General features: G+C 49.7%; 1 protein-coding gene and 2 long non-coding RNA genes across 4 annotated transcripts in view; 1 reads left to right on the top strand and 2 right to left on the bottom strand.

The window, feature by feature from the left end:
• The first annotated feature begins 2,190 nt into the window (after nucleotides 1–2,190).
• The window catches only part of PUSL1 (pseudouridine synthase like 1), a 23,397-nt gene continuing 2,573 nt past the window's right edge, over nucleotides 2,191–23,014 (top strand). The window contains exons 1-6 of one of the 2 annotated variants that reach the window (XM_084494966.1): nucleotides 2,195–2,399; nucleotides 3,621–3,678; nucleotides 8,612–8,799; nucleotides 16,565–16,714; nucleotides 17,776–17,949; nucleotides 22,738–22,792. In XM_084494966.1, coding sequence (XP_084351092.1) covers nucleotides 2,341–2,399; nucleotides 3,621–3,678; nucleotides 8,612–8,799; nucleotides 16,565–16,714; nucleotides 17,776–17,949; nucleotides 22,738–22,792 — 684 coding nt within the window. In that variant the 5' untranslated portion in view covers nucleotides 2,195–2,340. Of the gene's footprint in view, nucleotides 2,400–3,620; nucleotides 3,679–8,611; nucleotides 8,800–16,564; nucleotides 16,715–17,775; nucleotides 17,950–22,737; nucleotides 22,793–23,014 lie in introns of both variants that reach the window. The other variant, XM_084494967.1, reaches the window with a different exon arrangement.
• LOC311422184 lies at nucleotides 4,316–6,769 on the bottom strand. Its single transcript, XR_014685212.1, has 2 exons — nucleotides 5,355–6,769; nucleotides 4,316–5,219 (listed from the first exon to the last, which is right to left on the bottom strand). It is a non-coding gene; the product is annotated as an uncharacterized lncRNA (long non-coding RNA).
• LOC311422183 lies at nucleotides 16,665–19,403 on the bottom strand. Its single transcript, XR_014685211.1, has 2 exons — nucleotides 19,333–19,403; nucleotides 16,665–18,952 (listed from the first exon to the last, which is right to left on the bottom strand). It is a non-coding gene; the product is annotated as an uncharacterized lncRNA (long non-coding RNA).

Here is a 23,014-nt window from a genome sequence, read left to right as displayed (position 1 = left end):
CCCCCCAGCTGCACATAGGGTTTGCCACCACGTTGTGGGTGCTGCAGAAACAGATCGACCTGCACAGGATGCACGCAGCAATCCCGTACCAGGAGTGTCAAAAGGATTGGCACCGATCCTGTTACAGCTTAATCTAGTTTTTAATTTTCTGCACACCGTGGATTTGCTGCTGCCATCAGCCATGCAGGAAATCTGCAGCAACTCCGCCGAAGCCAATGTAATCACGCAACATCTGGGCTTGTGGGTCCATGGGAACAGATGACATTTGCTGCAGGACATGGCAATGTAATGTGGCATGGATAAATGAGACTAATTACAATGAGCTTAGTTTGGATCCTCCACCCATCGAGCACCGCACAGAGAACAGCATAAACTGCACCAGTCACTGCAAGTCTTGTAGGAATTTAAGGCTGGGAAGTCCCCAGAGTGCAAATCCCCGTGTTTTATGAAAATGCCTTCTGCGTAATATGGACCTGAGCTAAAACCAGAAGTGAAATGAACACTGTGGCCAGGCGTATCTGTCACAAAATGTCACATCGAGGCCTTACCTCAGCCACGGGCAGCGCCAGGATGAAATGAGATGAAGGAAGATGCTCAGTGCCATTTCCATACAGACTGCAGCTAAGACTCACCTCTAGGCCAGGCTCTCGTTCCTGTCTGAGCTCCCAGACCTGCTTGATTTGCCAGCCCCAGTCCGGAGTATTGGTGTGCGAATAAACGTCTGACATAGTTTAACACAAACCGGAGGGATCTGAGGAGCACAGAAGGCATCTGCTCGGCCGATCAGCTCGGTCCAGCATGGGCAAGGTGACCTCTTGTGGCCTCTGCTTTACCTTGTTTTCCATGAACGTCCACTCAATTCATTTTTTCTCTTCTCTGGCTCTTCCAGCACAGACGAAGGCATGTGGACATTTCTGCCCCTGTGTGCACGCACAGGCTCGGGGATTGGGAATTGCCATCCTCTTCAAAGCTGAGATTCATCAGTTTTGTTACAATGGAGCCTGGATGCCATTGTGAGAACTGAAAGCGCGCTGGATTTTTCCATTCAAAACAGATCGCGGATTTGTGCGAGGTGCCAGGGATTTTTCTGTCGCGCTGTTTTGCTCTTTCTTTATACTGCTAGGGTATTTACTGTGCATGCAGATGTCGCACCTCAGTATTTTATAAAGATGAATAAACATTTTAAAATACACAACACAGTCACGAAGAACATCTGCAGCCCCTGTTTATCACTGTCTTCCCCTATTTTTGTCACTGTAGCTGTAATTTACCCAAAGCAATGGTATCCTGAACACATCTTTTCATAGGCAGGCTGAAAAAGACAAACGCAGGCCTACCTGAAATGTCTGCATGGTTTTTTTTTTTTTTTTTTTTTTTTTTTTTTTTTTTTATGGGGATTTTGACACAGATATTGGCAGATTCGGGAACGGCTTCACACAGGGTGGGTTCAGAACATCAGAGCCATGGAGTCAACAATCCCACCCCAAAAATAACGCAGGGAAGGAGAGCATTGAGGACCAGTCACCAGGCCTCACCTTGTACACTTCTTGCCCCCTAAACCTTTCATTTTTCTGTGGGGGCTATTCCTTTTCTGGCACTTTTTTGACGTGCTTTGCTGACTCCTGGGGTGACCAAACCCCCCTGAACTATGCTCGGGAATAGCCCCAAGGGCTCAGCTTCCATCATCAGGCAACGAAAAGGAGACAAATAAATAAATAAAGTTCAGAAGGTTTCTAAAAAAGAAGCAAATAAATAAGAGAAGCTCTCTCAGACGGCTTCTGACAGCGAATGCTGAGGCAAACGAAGCCACTTAAGAAACGGCAGTCACTCTGTCCAAGCTGGAGAGCAGCTGAGCAGCCAAGGCGGAGGATTTCCGAGGGTTTATTCCCTCACCATCACCGCCTGGGCCCTCAGGGAGCCGCTCAGGGACTGAATTTCTCTGAATTTCTCTGAATTTCTCTGAATTTCCCCCTCGCTGCAGGGGGACGCGGGGCTGCAGCGCCCTGTGATGGCGGCCGCCTCCCGCCACAGCCTCGCTGAGGCGGCGCCGGGCGGCGGCGGCGGAGCATTGCCGAGCCCCGGCCGCTTTTCCCCGGCCCCTCGGCCGCTTTCGAGCAGCTCCGAGGCCTCAGCAAGGCCCGGGGCCGTTCCCTCAAGGCCCCGGTGGCGGAAGCGGGCGGTGCTGGGCGGGCCTGCCGGGGGGAAGCCGGCCGAGGAGGGGCGGTGAGGCCGGGCAGGGCGCCGGGGGAGCCCCCGGGGTCGCCTCGGTGCTGTGGCGGCGGCGGCGCCCCCCCCGGAGCCGGGAGCGGAGGGGAGAGCTTTTCCGGTGGCCCAGCGAGGATGGTTTCTCCCCCAACGCGATATTTAGTGTTTTTTCAGTACTTTGGCACTAAATATAGGTAGGTGCGGGCGCTGCCCCCGCGTGCTGCACGTGAAGCGGTGCCCGGGGAGCCCCGGGTGGGGATGGGGAGGCTGCAGGGAGGCGACTGAGGGGAAAAAAAAAAAAAAAGAGAGAATGAAAAAGAAAAAATAAAAAGAGTGCAAGAGTTTGGGGGAGCACTGAGGACATTTGGGGGAGTGCAGAGGTTTGGGGGAGAACAGTGAACTGGGGGAGAGCTGCTACACGTGCCAAGTCGGTGAGCATGGGCAGGGAATTGGGCTGCGCTTTTCTACTGCCACAGGTAAATATTAGAGGATGTTTCGGACAGGAAAAGCAGAAAATGGGCAAAGGGCAAACGTGAAAGGGCAGAGAGGAAGGTGAACGTGGGTACAAGTTGGTGGGAGTGCAGGTAATTACGTTTCCTGCGGTGTGGTTTGGGAGAGCCAGCGGTGTGGGGAGCTGGTTGCCCGCGCTGCCCTGGAGATGCAGGTGGAAAGCTCCTTGGTGGAGAAAGGGAGCTGGGACTGCCTTTCCCCAGGCCTTAAACATCCCACATACGTCGTTAGGCTTGTTTACATAAAAAAGAGTGTGTGGGAGAATTATTGCAGCCCCAGCTTGTGGAGTCGTGCCTATCTACATGAGGGTTTTCCAGAATAACACCACCATAAGCCAAAACCCACACTTCCCTTGCACAGCAGAGTTTGTCTCGTTGTGGGTACTGGCCTAAATTACCCTGCGTGGTTGCAGGTAGGCCAAGTTTGGCCTCAGGACATCTCTCTGCACTTCAGTGCCTTCTGTGAGTGGTTGTGACTCCTGCAACAGAGAAGGAAGCTCACCCCAAATCGTGTCTTCACATCCACAGGGCCTGCAAGAAAGGGTCCTACAACTCAGACCCTGAAAAATCTTTCCCTGCTGCAAACCCTTCTCTAGTGGAATTTGCCTGCCTCATCTTCTCAACCCATCAGAAGGACCAGTGCAGGAGGTAGCACTGGCAGGATGATTTTTGTGTCCAGTCACCTTTCCAGAATGCCACCGTTGCTCCTGTTTTCGTGTCCATTTTTCAAAGTGTTTTGTCCCTGCAAGTTGTGTAAAAAGATCTAGGTTGCTCGGCAGCAAGCAATTTGATAGTGAGTGCCCAGCATTAACTTCTGGATGTGGTGGACTCTGTGTTAAGGCATGGTGTAGAAAATGCAGGGTCGTGATATGTATCATTAACTATTGTATTTGTTTTGCTCTGCAGTGGGGTGATGGAAACTTCAGCTAACCAGTCAGGGATTGGAGTCCAGAACTGCTTGGAGGTATGTCCTTGTTAATCATATTGTCATTAAAATGAAACATGGTGTTGCCCAGGTCACGTTTGGGGCAACATTTGGCAGGCCAGGCCATGCCTGTGTATTAATAGCCAACATTTTCATGATTCTGTTCTCATTACCAGTCAGACTCTGTGGTCACAAACTGGAGCAGTGCTCCGTGCTGTGCCTGACTTTACTGGGTGATGGTTCTTGCATCGCCTCGCCAAGCAGCCCACAGAAGGAAAGTGTGATGAGTTAATAGCTTGAAGAGGAGTTCTCAGGATGTATTTGAATGGCTCCTTGCCTGAGACCATTGTGGAGAAAGTGTATAAATATTGTGCAGATCTTGAAAGAAGAGCCCCAAAGGACTTTCTATCTCATTTATCTAATCCTCTGAACCATCCAGCGTCTCAGCCCCAGGCGCCGGACTTTGGGTGAGCCCAGCAGTTGTTTTGCATTACCCAAGTCACTTTGTTTTAACAAGCAAATGGGTAGGATGGGTGATTAAAGGGGAAGAAAAAGAAAAAGATAAACTTATTTGGTGTTGTCTTTTCACAGTATCAGCATTTTGCTGGCCAGTTCTGGGATATGTGCTTTGCTTTCATGTGGTGGTATTGATGCTGGGCACTGCTGAGCAGGGCTGTGTCTATTAGAACCACATGAGATGTCTTAAAGCAAGTTTAATAGAAAACTTCTGGGGCCTGTAGGAATTTATCTTCCTTCCTCCATTTCTGTGCAGCCTTGAACTTCATAACACTCGTTTCCAAAGCCAGGAAGGCAACTGAAGGGAAGGGCAAGATTAAATCTGTAATGAGATCCTTATTCCATTCTATGTATGTTCAGACATTTGTTTTGTTTGCCATTAGAGGCAAGCAAATAACCTGTGAAGTGTAGGCTGTGTGTACCAACAGCTGGTGTCATTAGAAGTGGAGAGGACTGGTTTGTGAGGGTGTTCTGCAGTCCTCCAAGTGCCAAGGTAGAGCTGCTGAACCGTGGCTGATCCGGAGGCCTGTCTGTAACCCTCTGTCACCGTGTCTGTATCATACAGGACGTGCAGATGCCTGAAGGAGCTTTTTAATATCTCTTCGAGGCAGGCTTTGCAGCCAAATATATTTGGAGACAATATATTTGACTTGAAATACTTGGAAACCCAGCTTGCTTGCGGTGGGTCCAGAGCGGAATTCCAGACCTTGCTTTCCCAAATCAGGATGTTGGAGACCTGTGATTTGTCCCCCTGCAACGAGGAGGGCAGTGCACGTGCTGCAGGGCTCCGTGTTCTAGTCCCAATTCTTACAGATGCCCCTCCTGGAAAGGAAAATCTCCTGTGCAGCACCTTTTGCTGAAGTGAGCAGCTGCTGCTTGTGCTCACAGGCACCGTGTGTGAGGCCTGCTCGGATCTACAGAATGAAGTTCCTTTTCGTGTTGGGTTTGAAGCATCTCCTGAGCGTGCTGTTTCCCATTGTGCTGGTGAATGCTGCCCAAAACTAATCCTCCCACATGAAGCACTGCTTTGGCCAGCAGCCTTGTGCTAAGTCCAGATATTATTCCTCATGAAAGGAAGAGAGGGAGAACGAGAACATAGATGAACTCTGTGCTATGCAAAGCAGCTTTGGTACAACTTCCCTCTCTCAGTTAAGAAAAAAGGAGGAGGAAAGAAAGGAAAACTGACTCAGAAGTGTTACCTTCATTGCCTGTTTGCATAATCATTCCAGCAGCATGGAAGATTGCTTTGGAAACCTTTCCTTGCAGCAGGAGCCACTTTCTCAGCCTTTTCTTCTTGGCTTTCACTACATTTCTCTCTTCCTGTGAGAATGAATTAGGCTCTTAATTAGTTTCAGTTGACATAGCACCCCTTGAGTCAGCAGGGCTGCGATGACTTGCAACCAGAAGCTTGCACATTATTATTTATTAGAACCCAACAACTTATAAATTGTGCAGCATCCCTGGCAGTGCAATGCGATTCCTGTGTCTGTGCAGCTAAAACCACCGTGGATGTCTTCCACCGACGAAACCAATAAGCAATCCAGCTGCTGGGAAAGAGCAACACACACACATTTTTTCCAAAACATTCCTAACGCACGTCTTTCTCTCGAGCACACCCATCCTCAACTGATCTGTCAGGTTCCTTTCGTGGTTCCCAGATGCTCTGCAGGGGTCTTTGGTGGCTGAGCATCTTGAGCAGTTTTTTATTTAGACTTCAGGGAGAGAAGTGGGTGAACTTTTGCTTCCCAGCCATCGCCGGTGTATGTTAACAGGCCTGTTCTTCATCTCCCCTCTCCAGCATTTGTACGGGGGGGGGGGAAGAGAACAGAGCTGTGAATAATAATAGCAATCTGGAATGCGGATTTGTATCGTTCTGGCACACAACAATGGAAATTTCAGTAGGATTCAAAATATGGAAGTGCTTAGTGAATGAATCTGGTTAGCAGAACAGGCCTGCTAAATGCAAGTAATGCTTTCCCCTGCACCACTGCTGTGCAGGGCAGTACAGGTACAGAGGGACACCCAGGGATGCTTGTTGCTGCCCCAGGAACATGGTTGTCTGGAACAGTTCTGGCTCAGGAAGTAAAGGCAGGATGGAAGTGGGTGCAATCCAGCTCAGCAGGTGCCCAGCCAAGATTTCCGTGCCTGTCACCAAGCACCTGCTGAAGAGAAGGACACTTGCGTGCTGTCTGGCCTAAGGAAGGAAGCAGAGACCTGTGAATTTTGAGAAAACGAGAGGAGAACCCAGTTTCTTGATTCCTGCATCTCCTCTCCTGCCTTTTAGCATCCCTGGGATAAAATTGCTTAACTTCTGCCTCAGCTTCCCCCGCTGGAATCCAGAGCTGATGGATGGGACCTGAATTAACAGCAGCAATTTTTGAGTTCCTCAGGTGACAACCCTGCTGGTTTTAGCCATTTTATTTATTTTTTTTTTAAGGGCAGGAAAACCTGGTTGCCGTTCAAGCAGTTACTAAATGTAAATAACACACCTTCTTTTTGCAGCTCAGCGTGGGTTACATTGGCAGCTCAGGGCACACAGGAACCAGCAGAGGACCGTACCAGCTGCCTCCAGGCGCCCAGGCCCTCTGGATGGCACAGAGAGCAGACATACGTAGGTGAGGGGTCAGAAGGGAATTGCCTGTGACGAAATTCAGCAAGAAGTTTGCTCTGTAAGGAGATTATTTCTCTCTGTAAGGAGAAAAGCGTGCAGGAGAAGGGCAGCTGTGAAAGCACCCCACCATGGAGCTGCCTCTGTGGGTTCTGTTGCCAGAGCAGAGAAGCAACCAGATTCACCTCGGAGCCTGCAATCCTCTCCTCCTTCCCAGTCTGCTCTCCAAAAAGGCCCAACCCTTGCAGGCAGAGGAGAGATCCAGGGTTTTTGGTGTTCCCGTTACCCAGCTCTGTCTGGATGCAGTGCGGGGATCCAGAGTGCTGCATCCAAACTTCCCCGAGGCCATAGCAGGAAGAAAGGAGGATGTTCTCCCCTCTTCTCTCTTCCTCTGCCTCCTCTCAGCTCTCTTCCCACTGGCACTTTTGTGCCTGGCAGCAAAGGAGGGGGAGGCGAGGCCAGGGGAAGAGGAGCCTGCAAAACCCAAACATATCTGTGCAGAAACTTTGCTCTTAAAAGCAGCTTCTGCTCGAAGACAAATTGCTGAGGCACAAGCCAAGGTCTGCTGCAGAAAACTATTTGATTTCTGTCTGCTTCTCTCTGCTTAAGGGCGATAAATAAAGATTTTCATTGTTAATTGTAACCACATGTGAACTCCAAATAGAAGGATTAGGAAGGGGAAGAGGCTGGGGTCGTTTCTGTTCTGTTTCCCAGGCCTTCCTCTGCCGCTCAGTTACGTTTTTCCTTGCCTCCCTGTGCTTGTTAATGGTGTGTTTCTGAGAGCCCAGAATCCTGTCTGCTCAACTCGTAGGAATCTGGAAGGCATTTGTGAGTCAGCAATTCAAGCTTTATTGACTCTTGGTACCAAATTGAAATCTAATAAAGACCACTGCTGGGTTCACTGCTCAGGAGGGGAGATGGAAGAGCAGGAAATTTCTAGCCATTCATCTGCTTTTCTGCTTTTCTTTGTTTTCTGTTTTTCCCAGTCTTGCAGATATGCTTCATTCATAGACCCTAATAAATCACATCGGGTTTTCTGTCTCAGGGCCTGTCGTCGCAAAGACAAAAACTCTTTTGCAGCTCTGGTAACCTACTTCCCAACCTTGCTGTGTGCAAGACCTGCTGTGGTTTTAACGTTGTTTTAGGAAGTTACTGCAGTCCCAAGGTTTCTGACCCACCAGAGTTTGCCTTTGCCCCTTACCAAAACCCACCCTGCCTTTGCTAAATGTAGACCTGTCTGGGAAGACCCTGAAATATTTGGCAGCCGATTAACTGTTTAACTCCATTTTGTGTGCATTTTCTGACCATCTTAATTAGAAGACACTCTCTTAGGGACTGTAGAAGCAGGGAGTATCAGGAAGCTCTGTCCCGTGACCGCTGGTGGCGTGTGGTTGTCCTGTGGTTCTTTACACCTGCTGGGATGGCTCAGCATCAGCTCCTCCACTGCTGCTGTGTTTTATGAGAGCCGTGCCTTGATTCTTAGATCCATTTATATATCTCAGTGGGACGAATAACCGCGTCACATCAGTGCTGTGCTGCTTCTCGCCTGGTCCCCGGCTCCTCCTCCGCTCGTAACAACTAATGGAAGCGTGTTGCCTCCTGCAGCCCTGCTCCTGTCGGGGATGGAAAAGAAATCCTGCCTGCAGCAATAGCTGCACTATTTTACACCTTTCTGCTTAGCTGTGGGTTGCAGGGGTTGTGTCTGGGTGTGAATGGGTAACTCTCTGTCCTCTTTTCTACTCACCTAATGATATAAAGCAAAGGATGTGGAGATCCTGAGGACTGTGGTTAGCAAGGGGGAGGGCACTGCTTCTCCTGTTCATGGTCCTGTCTCACGTTGACTTGCAGAAGGCAGCACAGAACCTGAAGCCCGTTGTTCCCATCAAGTTCCACATCTCCAGCCGAACAGACAGTGGCGTTCATGCTCTCTGCAACGCTGCTCACCTCGACATCCAGCGGGCACCGGGGAAGCCAGCTTTTCAAGAGAGAGAGCTCATCCGTGGTCTAAATCACCACCTGAAGTCTGAACCAATCCGGTGAGTTAGTGGCAAGTCAAAGCCTTTTATTTCACCCTTGCTGGAGAAGAGGGAAATGCAGCAGTGATCTCCCATCTTCACTCACAAGATGTATTTTTTCCTGTTTTGTGTTGGCAAATCACTCCCATGCACGTCTCTCCGCTACTGCCAGACCGCTCGTACATTCAAGACTGCTGCTGTTATACTGTTGCTCTTAGGAGATCATCTATGCTGGCACCACTAAAACAAAAAATCCTGTGAGAGACGAGGGTCACCATGCGAGCAGTGAACCCACTGGGGTGACTTTCATTTTCCATGAGCCATACTTGAACTTTCGGTGATGCTTTATTCCCCAAACTCATTTTCTTTGCTTGCTGAACTAGCACCTAACAAAAGCTTGGCTGCAGCATCGCATCTGACTCATATCTGTGCAAAACGATGAAAAACAGACAAAACTGCTTTTAGTGTCAGCATTCTGCTCCTCCTTTCCATCGCCATCAACTTCTTTTCTTCCCAGCTAGACCACAGCCACCACATGACATGATTTAAAGAAGTTGCATGACAAGCTCCAGTTTAATATTTTTATAACAAAATTGGATTGGTTTTGCTCAATGGGATAGATAACCAGTCCTCCTTATCCTGTACCCAGCTGTAAATGACTCGGGAGAGCTGCATGTGAATTTAGTAAGGGGGTTGGCACAACAATTTACAGAGAACAGAACAGCTGCCATTTCTTTTTCCTATTTTCTTTTTTTTTTTTTCTTTCTTTCTGTTGGAGTTATTGCTTCTTCTTGCAAAATCTCAGAATGGACTTATTCTGCGTGAGACCCAGGTCTAAATGCCCACCCTCAAAGGCAAAGAATCAGCAGTTTTTGCCAGGAGCTTGCATCAATTAGATAAGCAATTGCTCTGCCTTGTGAATTTTTCAAAAGGTGGATTGAATTTAATTTTCTTTGCTTTCCTTTCCAAGCTGTCGTGCAGTTTCTCTGTCAGCTGCCAAACAGTTGCTGCATTCTTCCCCAAGCACGGGTGCGTTTTTATGGTTAAAGTGTAAATCGAATGGAATATTGGGGTTTTTAGGCTGAAAACCAAATCTGGGCTGGTGTTGTACAATCAACGTGCCATTTACTAGCAGCTGCTTTGCTGCTCTCTACTCTTTCTTGTGCTACTTTGTCTTATTTGCATGAACTGAAAACTGTTCCAGGCATGGACTGTCCCTTATGAGGAGTGTGGCAGGGAACTTCAGAGTGTTGTACGAGGAGGTGGGTGTTTTACAGGGACTCTTTGGGTGAGCAGCAGATGCAAGATGCCAGGTGGTAATTACTCAGAGGACCTGGCTGCTCCGTTTCACGTTACTGCTCTCTGGTGCCATCAACGTAAAGGAAGATTATGGAGACAAATTCCCCATGCCAGAACAAGAACCCAGGACAAAAAAGCAAATCCCTCCCCACCCCAGCGATGGGATTGCTGTAAGAGTAGTGGCATGACTGAAGCACCCTCCCCCTTCCCACTTCACCCAGCCTGCTTTATTTTCTAATCTCCTCTTTGTGAAACAGGGCCTGACCCAAATGCCAACGCAGCAAGGCCTGGGATTTGAGGGCTGACATCATACTTGCATCTGTCCTTCGTTTTGCAAGGGAGGGTTCCAGTTCTCCGTGGCCTGTGGAGCAGGGAACCCAGCTCTAGGTGTGCAGGCACTCAGACAATTTGGGGTCTGAGGGTAGGAGAGATGAATGATGATGTTTGTTTTCTCCCAGGAGGTCCTTCATGCGTGTCCCCCATGGCAGAGTGCGATGGTTTGGTTGGTTGAAGCTGTGTGCTCTCTGCAGAAGGTGTCGATCTGCAATTTAATCAGCTTCTGACTTTTTCAGAGCGTATTGCAAGCGCTCAAACCTTCACCTGAGGTAGGAGCCTGAGGAAAGCAATCCCAAGTTGCAGTCTTCTCTAACCTTGACTGCTCAGGTGGGTGTTCAGGCACCTCTGCAAGGCGTGTGCCTCTGCTTTTGGAAGCAGGGAATCAGATTGCCTGCCAGAGGTAGGCAGCTCACCCACGGATGTGACAGCAGCGAGGCATTGCAGCATCCCCTGAGGTACCACGGCGCTGCCGTGCTGGGCAGGCTCCAGTTAGGTTGCAGAAATGCTGCGTCTGCATCAGCAGCGTTAAGCAGCGCTTATCCCCCACCTCCAGACTTCTGCTGTGTCATGTCTAGAGGGCACATTAACCCCAGGGAAGGAATTCCAACGTATGCTGATGGTCACGAGTGCCTGAGATGGTGGTGACTCGGTACAAGATCCCACCTTGGTGCCCTCTGCCTGTGCCTGCAGCTCTCGTGGCCTCAGGACCGAGCTTTGCACCCTTTTCCTGCAGGGTTCCTGGAGGTGTGTGGCAGTGACGCTTTGCATTTATTTAGAAGTGGGACCTTTTCTCCGGGGGCTCTCAGCTCAGGGTGCCAGGAGCAGAAGCTGCAGCAGCTGGCTCGGAGCCTGCTGCCTTCCTTCAGCCCTGAACAAGCATCAGGGGAGCCATTGGAGGGTAAAGGGGAATTGTCAGTAAAATCCTTGGAATCTGAGCTCAGGAAGGAGGGGAGGAAGGCGCTGTAAAGGCCTCGTTGCTGGAGGCACGGAATTCCTGTTGGTGGCTGGGCGTTTCTTTGTTGTTGTTGCTTTAACCGAACTTTTCCCCCGAATACTTCCAGCTCCTCTCCAACCCCTTCAGAAGGGGTTTTGGGAGCAGCGTAAGGACCTCACCACTTGACAGTCCTACACCTACAAATCGAGTTACTTCTCCGGCCCCTTGAAGTAGCAGCTAGATTCCCTTGCATTGTGAGGACAAAAAAAAAAAAACAACAAAGGAAAATTTTGACAGAATACAAAGGAACATAAATGGTACAAAAGAAAACACAGGGCTGTGTGTGAACTACACTGCCCATTTGGAGGTGTCTCATTTGTTGGGATGAGTAAACACCTTTTTGCAACTTTGGTGGTTTGTCCATCCATTCAGACAGATTTGTGTTCTGGCCTCTCACTTGCCTGAATTGCCAAGCAAGTCTCTCTCACACGCTAGCCACGTTGCATGTTTAAATAATGCCTAGGAGGTACTATCCCTTGACAGCTTTCACCTTTGACATATATACAAAGAGTTTAATGCAGCTGCTGTGTAGGAGAGCTGGAGATGAATTCTTTTCAGACTGCAGCGTCTATTAAAAGATTCTGAAATAGAATTTGACTTCTGTGAGGTTTTGGGTATTATTTTTGCTCAGGCTGAAAACTAGGTCAGCATTTGCACACCCTGGGAGCTGAACACTTTATAGATGCCCTAGCAGTAAGAAGGAGCCTGAAGTAGGTCACGGTCCTGATGACCTTCCTTAAAACACTCAAACAATTGTTTGGGAGTCAAAGCTGGCTGATTTTCCAGCCAGAGGCTACCACTACCATAGGCTGTGCCGTGTGTCACCGGCTGCAGAATCTCAGCCTCTCTCCCCTGAGTTTAGGCTTGTAGCTTGTGGCTTGTCACATCCTCGAACCTTCTCGTCCTACCAGACCGTGGCACGTGTGTAGGGTTGCAGCTGAGGAGAAAATTTTTTAGCTGGCATCTTCAGAAGGAGGCAGCGGTGGGATCTCACAGATGGAAGAAGAGCTAACACCTGGCAGGGACATGCCAAGAGGTGGTGTCTCCTGCTAAATCCAGGCCAGCCCCTGTCAGGTAGGCAGGCTGAGGTTATCAGGGTGCAGGCAGCTCTGACTTCTCCCTCCTCCCTTGGGCTGAACCTCTTCAAAACCGTTCAGCTGCTTTCCATTAAGGAGCTTGGTGCCGGGCATGAGTCTTAAGTGCATGCAGCAGCCAGCCCCTCCCTCTGTAAATATTACTCTGCCAAGAAGAATTCTCTCCTAATGCTGGGGAGAAAGCTCAGCACTTTTATGTGGTTGCAAGCAGGGGGTGATGGAGAGAGACGTCTTTGTGAGAACTCGTTATTGTCGATAGAGCTTGGAAGGGAAACCAGATTCCAAGCCGGCTGGCGGTATCGTCAGCAGTAATGACCTTCTTTGTAGCCTTGCTGCAGACGGGGCTCCTCTATCAGCTGATCTGCCTTTAGATCTGTGCAGCGTATCTGAAAGGCTCTTGTCCACGGAGATCAGAGCGTATTCCGCAGGTGGGGCGACCTGAGGAGGATTTGCTATCACCTGGGCAGGATGGAGTGGCAGATTCACACCTTCTATTTCTGGTTCCAGTTCTGTAAGTACACCATCAAAGCTGTCTGGGTGGCAGCAAGACAGAGCTGGGATTCCTCCTACCTCCTGCAAAGAGACATTCACCTTCTGTTGTCAGAGGAGAGGGAGGGATGTCCTGCTGGAGGACACCTTTGTATTTCACACGTTGGTGTTTCTCCTGAGATGTCTTTGGTTGTGTTTTTTTTTTCCTTCTGACCCTTCTGCAATGTAGGCTCTGTCAAAAAAGCTGAAGAATGCTAAGAGTGTTTATTCACCAGCAGCCTTGCAAAAATTGGGATGTTAACAAGGCCTGAAACGTGGTATGCCTGAAGAACGGGTGGAATAAATACTGGGAAAACACTCCTAGCTTGAAAGAGCCTATGGTAGGAACTGCATCTGCTGGGAGAGTCAGGAGAGGATGCCTGCAGTGAGGAATCATGTGAGCATAAATGGGTTTTTCTGAAGGAAGCACTCTATCAGAGGGTATAAAAGGGCGCTTATTTAATAAAAATCACATAAGCGTTAACACGAGAAGCTCAAGGGAGATGAAATGCTTGTGGAGACATGTAGACAGAGGAAAATAAATGGAATACTTAATTATATTACTGTGTTTAGAAGAGGCTGGAGGTCCTAGGTTCAAACTCCATTACAGGCCTGGAGGATGTAGTTTGCATTTCTTCTGGGAGTTTATAGCAGTGGAGAGGTCTTTGGGCTTGTTATTGCAAATCTGTGTGCAGGCCTGCAGCTCAGCTTTAATTTCTTCTTCTGTGGCCTGAGCCTCTGCAGTCAAGGGGTATGAGCCAGAGGCACTTAGGCTGGCAGAAATCCCTGAAGCCCCAGCCTTTTGAAAGCAAATAAATAGGTTTGTCTGCTGCTTGCTCCCAAATGGTATCAATTTTTTTTTTTTGTCTGTTTTGGATCCCTTCTTCTCCACAGAGCCAGCTCCAAAACCAGGAGGGCACACGGCAGGAGAGCAGCCACCTTCTCACAAGGGGCATCCTCTAAAGGATGTCCCTGTTCGATGCTAATAGTGGTGTTGCCTTAGGGAAACCAGGTGATTTCTCCCAGTTTCTTTTAAAGAGGAGTCCAGCAGCCTTGCAAGCTCCTTTGATTAAATGCCCAGGGTCGCTGGAAAATGAGCAGACAGAACCATTCCCCAAAGCCATCTTTTCGTGTGAGATGTGAGGGTCCCCAGGAGCTCTCCTGCCTGCAGCATCCTGCTCTTTGCAGGCTTGCTGGTGCTGGGATGCTCCTTTCTTTTTGCTTTTGCAGCAAAGTCCTGTTTGTCTTGGAGGTTGTGGGGGGAGGCAGGAGGGAAGTGACCTACTTTCAACTATTTCCACCTGCTACAGTGAGCCGTGAAGCTGCCTTAAGAGGGAGCACAGAGGGTGCTGCTTCGGGCGTGCAGGTATCTGCTGTTGGGGTGTCCTTCCCACATGTGTGGGGTGCCACGGCTCTGCAAAAGGCTTGGGCTTTATCCTTGTGAGGGGTCACTCCCTGATGGCTGTTTTTGGGGTTTTAGTGCCATCCAAGTCCTGTCCATCTGGGTGTTGTGCACCACGAGAGCGATGCCAGCCCTGCTCGTGGGTAGCACAGCTAATGGGAAATGCAGAGGAAGCCCCAAGGATGTCAGATTGTGTTTTAGTGTTTGCAGATAGCCACTTGGCCCAAGAAAGGGATTCATTAGTGAGAAAAACAACAGTACCTGGGCCGTAAGTTCTCTCTTACGGGCTCATTAAGGCTGCCTGATTTCACATCTCCTCTTACCCACGTATCTTATAGGACTGGATCAGCTGCCAGTAGAAGTGGTTCCAGCCTGATGTCCCTTGATGTGTTTTTGCGATGGGTTTGACGAGCAAAACAGGAAGGTGGCTGTTTGCTCTCACCTCTCAGGGCACGAACATCCTTGTCACAAAGAAAAGCTGAAAACCTTTTGACTTTCTTCTACTTCTCTCTCTAGCAAAACTGGGGTTGAAATGTGCTCTGAGTATGCGCTGGTTTTTTGCCCCCAGGAAGATGCTGAAGCATCTGGATGAAATACAGCTCAGGTGATCTCAGCTCTCCCCAGTTTTCCTTGAAGGGATAATGGTTTGTGAGCCAGAGCACTATCAACGAATGATGAAATGCCGAGGGAGTGTGTGTTAAAATGCCTCTTGTATGGGACAAGGCTGCTGGGAGCTCCACGTGTGCCAGGGCAGAAAGAGGCAGGAAGGTCAGAGGGAGACATTTAGCTGAAAGGAAGCAATTTTGGAGAGGGAAGAGACATTTCTTGGTGGTAGCTGTGGCTGGGACATCTGGTTTTATCATCTACAAAGCTTCTCTTCCAGCTAAGTTGATGCTGTCCTGGAGACTTGAGGGCTAGACTCAGAGGGCTTTGGAAATATTACTGTTATGGTAAGCAGCCTTTTGAAGGCAGGCACAAACACACTGCCTGTCCTTTGAGTCAGTGCTTCACAGCTGCACGAGGGCAGTTCTGAGCCAAGCAAAGAGGTCTGGAAGAGCTCAGCAGCTTGGGAACGATGCTGCATTAATTAGTTCCTAGCTTGCCAGCCTAGAGCAGGGACAGAAGAAGCATTTCTTCGCCTGTCAGATTCGGCGTAGCAAATTCCCTTTATGGCTGTGCATTAAGGCAGTGAAATCTTTGAAAAAATGTTAGGTTTGAGCATGGCTGGGCGAGGGCCACAGGCACGGAGATGTTTTCTTCCAGGGCTTTAAGGAGACCGGCACTCTCCTTCTGTTTTGGTTGGCCTGGTAGGGAAGGTAGGGGATGAAAAGTCCAAAGGGAATGATTTCCACAGCTGCTTTGGTGCAGAGGATTAATTACGATTTTCTTTGTTCTTCTAGCGTAGTGGGGATACGGAAAAATTGGTAGGGGTTCTTGTGAAATACACACTTGACATTTGGAACAGCCACTGAAAGGCTCCCGACCTGTTGTGGTCGTGGTACAGCACAGCATAATGTCCTCCATATGTGAGATAGATTTCATCCCCAGGATCTTGGGAAACCTCAACCGTTGCCCTGCTTGTTTGTTTTCGGAGAACTTTCCCCCGAGTGATTCACATTCGTGCACGCAGATGAATGCCTCCAAAGAGCCAGCACGCACACGTGTGCCTTCAGCACCTAACGGGGTGGGAACAACGCGGCCCCCTCACCGTGCCATCCCCGAGAACAGGAACCCAAACGTGACATTCAGCTGAAGGGAAAAACTGTTGGCAGCTGAACTCGATTATTGGCTGGAAATTCAGGCCAGGATGCTCGGAGTCACACCGGTGAGATCGCTAGGAAGCGTGTGGGTTTCCAACAGCAGCAGCGTCTCCTGCAAAGACGACTCCCACAGCGTGCCAGCATTTATTTCAGGAGCTGTTGGGGTGTGTTAGAAGGGCACGGTGTCGGCAGACACCTGGGGCAGCCTCCGCTTGCACTTCTTGGGTAGCAGTCAGCTCTGTGATATTTGATCTTGTAAGTGCAGTTCCTCAAAGCATCCATTGCATGTCTCAATTCCAAACACGTGGAGACCAGCACAAGTTTGTGTGTTGGTTCGTGACGTTTCTGTCCATCCCTTTCTCTTTTCCACCAGCATTTTGAGTGCCCACCGAGTGACCAGTGACTTCCACGCACGCTTCTCGGCGCTGTCAAGAACCTACATCTACCGGCTGCTGTTGGGCTGCGCTCACTGGTCTGAAGTACCCGTGTTCGAAAGGGACCTGTGCTGGGCTCCTCCGGGGGGGTAAGTGGCTCCAGAAACCCTCCCCGGGCAGCTGCCCCAGCATTTGGGGAGGAGGTGATGTCCACGTGTAAGACCAGACCCCCAGTTCACACTGGAAAGGATTCTCTGTTGAAATCAGTGGAACTGCACTGAGTTACGGGTGGTGAGACCTGGGACTCAGAGCTCTTTTTGTGTTTTTTTTCTAATTCTTGGCCTGCTCCTGGTGATGGCTGCCTGTAGGCCAGCTTTCTCCTTCCCAATCTGGGCGCTTGTGTGTTTGAATAGTAAGTGAGAGCCCATGACTCTGAGCAGCCCTACGATAACAAACCGGTGTGTCTGGCTCAGCACTCGTGGAGTAGCCACTGAGTCATAACAAATTAGGGCTTGTATATGGAAGGGAAGAAAAACAAGTTCAGTGCCATTTAAAAACACTTAGGACACGATAAACAGCGGGCAAGGAAATAACAAACAAACCCCAGAAGAAAATTTGTAATTGTCTTTTAGATGAGGTTGTACTGAGACACATAAAAGTTCAAGAAAACTGGACTTTTTCACAACATTCTGGTTTCATTCACATCCAGTTTGCACACCCATTCCACTCCTATTATTTCCTAATTTCATCTTTTCAAAGGTTTGGAAAACCATCACAGTGTTTGACACTCTCTTTCCTGCCACCTTCCTTTTGAATTTGTAGGATACTGCAAAGGATTTTGGTTCTCTTGTCCTCCACTCTAGCCAACAGTTTGGACAGAGCTATTTTTAATTCAGTTGTTATTGAATTAAATTAAAGATCCTGCAGCACATCAGGATAAAGGTTTAGGAAGAAGTTTGGGCCTGCCAGCCCCTGACCTAGCCTGGGGTTTTTTTGAACACCATCAGACCTCCGGTCATTTGGCATCTTGCTTTGTGGTTTGGGCTGTTCCTGGAGAAACTCCTCTTGCAAAATGTCTTTCCTCAGTTCTGCAACATTAAATCTGCATGCTAGGTTTAAGCCTCTCATCAATTAATTAGACTTTGACGCACACAACGTACTTGGTCCCACTCAACGCTCCTCTCTCTTTGCTCTGCATGTTTAATTTCAGCTACCTGGATGTGCCTGCCATGCAGGATGCAGCACGGTTCCTGCTGGGAACCCACGACTTCAGCACTTTTCGCTCGCTGAACTCTGAAACACCCTTTCAGTCTCCGATCAGAACCATCCTCCAGGCAGAAATCCAACCCTCTTCTGGCTTCCTGGCTCACCACTATGAATCCAGGTGAGAACAGGGCCCCTGGCTGGGGGATTGCTCTGCCCAGCTGGTGCTTGCTTTGTCCCAAAAGCTGCTTTCCAGCTTTGTGTTGAGAACTGACCTCCTCCTCCTCCTGCATCACCTTCCCAGCCCTGGGTGGTGTCAGCAGGGCTCTGCCTGGTGACGGTATGGAAAGGACATTTCTTTCCCTCTCCTGCCCAATGTCCTCATGGAGAAAGCTGAGCAGGGCTGAGGGTGGAGGAGCTGGGCCAGTTGTTTGTGCAGGAAGGCAGGATGTTGTAAACTGATGTACAGAGCCAGGCACGGAGCAATCCTATGAGGTGCTTCCAGCATTTACGCTCGTTTTGGTTGCTAAAAGCCAGCCCAGCCAGGGGACAGGATTATTTTTTTCCTGTTTCTATCCTAGCTTTGCCTACGGGCTGCAAATAGGAGGGAATAAAAAAAAAAACACCACCTAACACCGAGGTCACAGCTGTAGCTCTGCAGATCCACGCAGTTCACACCAGCAGCTCCTGCCTCCTTCCCAGGGGATGTTGATGAAGGAAAACCAATATTTCTCAGTCAATACATAAACAACAGATTGTTGCGTGTCAGGTTCTTTCAGGACCAGGTCTTGCAAGTATTGAAATGAAGTGGCTGCATGTATTCTCTCTCTCCCTAGCAGAAAGTGAAGTTTTTTTCCCAGGAAGATCACGGGTACTTAGCATCTGAGCATGGCCCCTGCTTTCATGCCTCTTTCTTTCGGAGAAGTGCGGCCGTTGTGCTTCAGCTTGAGAGCAAAAGTTGCTATTGTCTGCCTCCAAACCACGTTTTCCTTGTTTCTGAGTAGAAAACCCTTTTCTTCATAGTTTTCCCTCCGGTAAATTTGAATACCTCCTGAGCCGGCTGCAACAGTGAGTGCCATGCTTCAAGCTTCAGCTGGGCCTCGCTGCAGTTTGCAAATAGCCCGCTCTTGTCTTCGACTGGCGTGTTTTGCCAGCAGCAGTGTGGGACAAAACCCAAAAGGGAGCTGCAAAAAACAGAGAGAGCTGTATGCTCCGAGCCTTTCAGTTCCTCCCAGTCTCCCTATTCAGGGTCAGGAAGAAAAAGGCATTTTGTCTGCTCCCTGCTTTCCCTGCTCGGTGCTGCTGCCTCTCAATACACAGCCGTGTTAAGGGGCACCCAGTTGGGTACAGCTCCCGCTGGTGCTCCCTGCTGGACAGGCACACGGGCAGCCAGCAGCAGCTCCTTCCTGCCTCCTTGAAGCACTGTCCCCAGGGGAAAAGGAGGGGAAGGCAGAAAAAGTAGGGGAAAATGGGGGCTGTCACCTGGCTGCGTTCCTGCTGCTCATTATTGGGTTGCCACTGCGGGATGGGGAACGTGGCCTCCATCCCTCTGGGGTGGTCATACCTAGGGGCACGAGTAACAGCCCAGGGCTTCACCCCCAGGCTCATCTTGTCCCTTGTGATGAGGAGCAGTGTGAGTGGCAGAGAAAACAAGGTGAGTATTAAGTAAAATAAGTTGTTAAGTCTCACCAAGGCCACCTGTGATTGCATAAGGGCCAGGTTACTTCCCCAATCCCGACCTGCTGTTGTCAATTGGCCAGTCAATGAGATTTGGCTCAGATCACCTTTTTTGTGCCTTCAATTTTCATGTAAAAAAATGAATTTGCCACTCCTTGCATAACTTGCTGCAGAAATCCATCCCACACAAGGCCAAAAACAACTCACGAGAGAGAAAGCAACCCTAAAAATTGGTTGAAAAGCAGCAAAGCTGTTGCTGATAGGGTATTTTTGCTTGGTGACACACGCAGCCGAGCTTGTGTTTTGTAACAAGGCGTTTTTATAGAAGTGTCGATATTGATTGATTTAACGAATGTTTAGGCTGACGAGGGTGGCTTCGAGAAGCCTCATTTCAACGTGTTTAAGTAGCACTTAATTAACAAAGCGTTACAAAGGAGGTATTAAACAATATAAACCAGTTTTCTGACCTCGAGAAAAATGCTCTGGGGTCAGCGTGGTTGCGGCAGGCTGGGTGGGTGGTTTTGGTCGGGTTGGGGTTTTTTACAGCATCCCAGTTCCTTCTGATCTGTAAAACACTCCCTGGGGGGACAGTTGCAGCCGTGGAGCTCGGAGTTTCTCTGCCCACTCTGCAAATAAGACAGCAAACGTGCCCGAGGTGCGTGTGTATTTCTCCCTGCAGGAGCAGCATGAGCCATCCCCGCAGTGAAAGGCTCTGATAGCATTAAAAGCTTATAAATAGATTTTTTTTCAAAGCCTAATCTGAGGAGCTTTATTTTCTCCTTCGGAGGGGAGAATCCGCAGCACGATAAACCACGGTCTCTTAGCGAAATAATGCAGCTTTTCATTGCCATTCTTCCTTTCCTTTCTGAACTTCACCCAATCTTCTGAATTGAGCGCTTGTCCGCCTAAAAGGCCGACTGTTCAAATGATTCCTTCCGTCAACCTCAGTTGCTCAGCAACAGTGGAAGTGGAGTCGCTGTTCCTGCCCTACAGAATGCCTCTGAATGCTAAGGATGTGCTGGGAGCCTTAGCCCCGTTCCTGGGCAGTGACTGCTGTCACCTGTTCGCGAGCTGAGCATGCATTATTCATGGCAAGGTGCTGCCTTCTGCTGCCAAGTGGAAAAGGCAGCCCGAGGTTTGGCTGGTAAGCAAAATTATCAGCCAGATTGACAAGGAAAAGAAAGTTTCCCTCCTAAAGAAAACCCCCTTGTTCTCTTTCACAGCCTCCGTGGTGTTTTTCCTGAGTATCTCGAGCTGCCTCTCACAGCTTGGTGGCCGCCAAGTGAGGAGAACCCTGGCTAGAGGCTGTGGGTGCAGTTTGGAGGGGGGGCTTTGCCCCTCTTTGGAAAAAAAACTGCCTCTTGTGCCTTGCTGGGGCTGAGCAGCACCGTGACCTCCACGTGCTGGGTCTGTGTGCACGTGCCTCGCGCCGCACGTGTCCGTGTGCCGCATACATCGTGCTGGAGGGAGAGCAAACCGCACGGAGGTGACACAGCATTGTCATTCCCCGACGTACAGAGGGAGCCGGGGGCAGAAGCCGCCTTTGCATTTGCCAACACACACAGCAGGGAGGGCGAAAAGCAGCGATTTATCTGTGAATCCTGAAAAAACAGCTCCTGGCCGCTCCCTACGGCGACAATTTCAGGATTTCTCTTCCTGCCAGCCCCGCTCCGACACCTCCCATCCCGTTGTCCCCGCTTCATCCTCCTCCTGCCCTTCCCAGAGCTCTCTCCCCTCCCAGGCCACGGGCAGCCCATGATGCCCAGGTGTCCCTAGTAAGCCCAGCCTGTCCTTGTGACCCCCCCAGGCAAATACCGTGTGGCTGTGCCCTCCCCGCAGCTGTGCCCAATTTTGCTGCCCCGTGGCGCAGGTACCGGGCTCACTGCGAGGAGGAGAGGAGAGTTCTGGGGTGCACAAGGTAAACTTGTGTCTTTTTGGTTTAGGAGTGCTGTGGGATGTAAGGAGGGCTTAAAAACTGTTCGTTAACTTAGCTTTTGTTGTCATTTTATTGTACTTCGATCCAAGTGGCTCCTGGTATTGCTTGATAGCGTGGAAGATTGGGAGTGCAGCTTCTGAAGCCCAAACCTGCTCGTTTTGGGGCTCCATTGGTACATCTGACATGTGGGGAAGTTCCTACGTGGCTGCCTAATGCCTGTATCAGATTTTTTTGTGTGTGTGTGAAGGAAGGAAATGTCAATGAAGCGTTGGGCTCGTTGGCTTTGGGAGAGTCCTCGCAGGGAGGTGTTTGCAGCAGCCCAAGGGCCCATCTGGCAGGCTGGGCCTTCAAATGCTGGAGCAGAAGTCGCGCTTACCAGCTTCTCCTTCATCTGAAGGCTTCAGATTTGTAGCTGAATTGTTGCTCCTTAATCTCCTTTTCCATCCTGGAGGTGTTCTTATCGATAACTGCCTTTTGTTCCAAATCCTGTTAGTTTAAACTGATTATTTTTTTTTATCGCGGGGAGCTTGGGTGCAGCTTAGCGGTGGCACTAAGCCATCACTTGCTGCTCTTAAACTCCCCTTTTAAATGCTTGAAATTCGGGTGAGGAAAATGTGATTTGTGCCCAGAGCATCCGGGGGCCTGAGTATGTTGCCGTGCTCCTGTCAAAGCTTCTCTCCCCACACAGCGTTGAGCAAAGACGGGGCCTCTGCCACGAGCAGGGCTGTTGGGACTTGAAGTTTTGGGGTGTTGGGGCCATGGGGTCATCCTGCCCGCCTTGGGGTATGCGGTGGGCTGGCCCTGACAGGCAGATTTGCCTACAGCAGCTGAATCCTGGCTGTCCCAGCAGGGCAGGAGCGAGCCTGAGGAAATGAATGACTGCCCCTGGCTTCCTGCAGCGCCTGCTTCACGTGGCCCTCTTCACCCTTGGGACAGCAAATCTGCTTTTCTCATCCGCTTGCATTGTTCCCTCTCTGACAAAGGTTTCTGCCTCCTTTATTTCTCACTATTGTTACTTCTCCCTTTCAGAACAATGATTTATTTTTTCCCCATTTCAGCCATAGCTGCCCTACGCAGTCGTCCCCAGCAGAGAAGCACGGCAGCCTTGGGGCTGGATGAGTTGTGCATCGAGTTGCTGGCTGCTTGCAATTTCAGCTTGGTTCTGCAGTTGAATTTTGCAAAGGAAGCTGCCTGCGGGTGGTTTTGCAGGTTCCTGATCTTTGAAGCAGGCCTGGAAGATCTCAGCTTCTTACTCACTCTGCTCGCTTGCATTCCGCTGCGGTTTGTACTTTTCTCGTGAGAAGGTCTCACGTCTGAGATGTGATTTTAAATGCTTGTTTTTGTTTCTTCCTTCAGGGGACTGGAGTTCTGGGAGTTGAAGTTCAAGAGCAAATCGTTTCTTTACCGGCAGGTACTGTTCAGCTCCGTGTTTGCCTCCAACATCCACAGGATCACTCTCGCTGTACCTTGGTCGTTTTTTTAGTGTCACATCCCTGTTCAGTGCCAGTTCTGTCAGGGCTTCGTGCCATACAGGGACCTGGCCTCAGAGAGGCGAGGCTCCACGTTTGCTGTTTGCCCCAGCAGAACCAGAACATCTCAGGCCTGTGTCTGAAAGGAGCAAAGTCACAGAACC

The sequence above is a fragment of the Aythya ferina genome (genome assembly GCF_964211825.1).
Source record: "Aythya ferina genome assembly, chromosome: 21".
Taxonomy (NCBI): Eukaryota; Metazoa; Chordata; class Aves; order Anseriformes; family Anatidae; genus Aythya; species Aythya ferina.
This window is presented reverse-complemented; position numbering and strand designations above follow the sequence as displayed.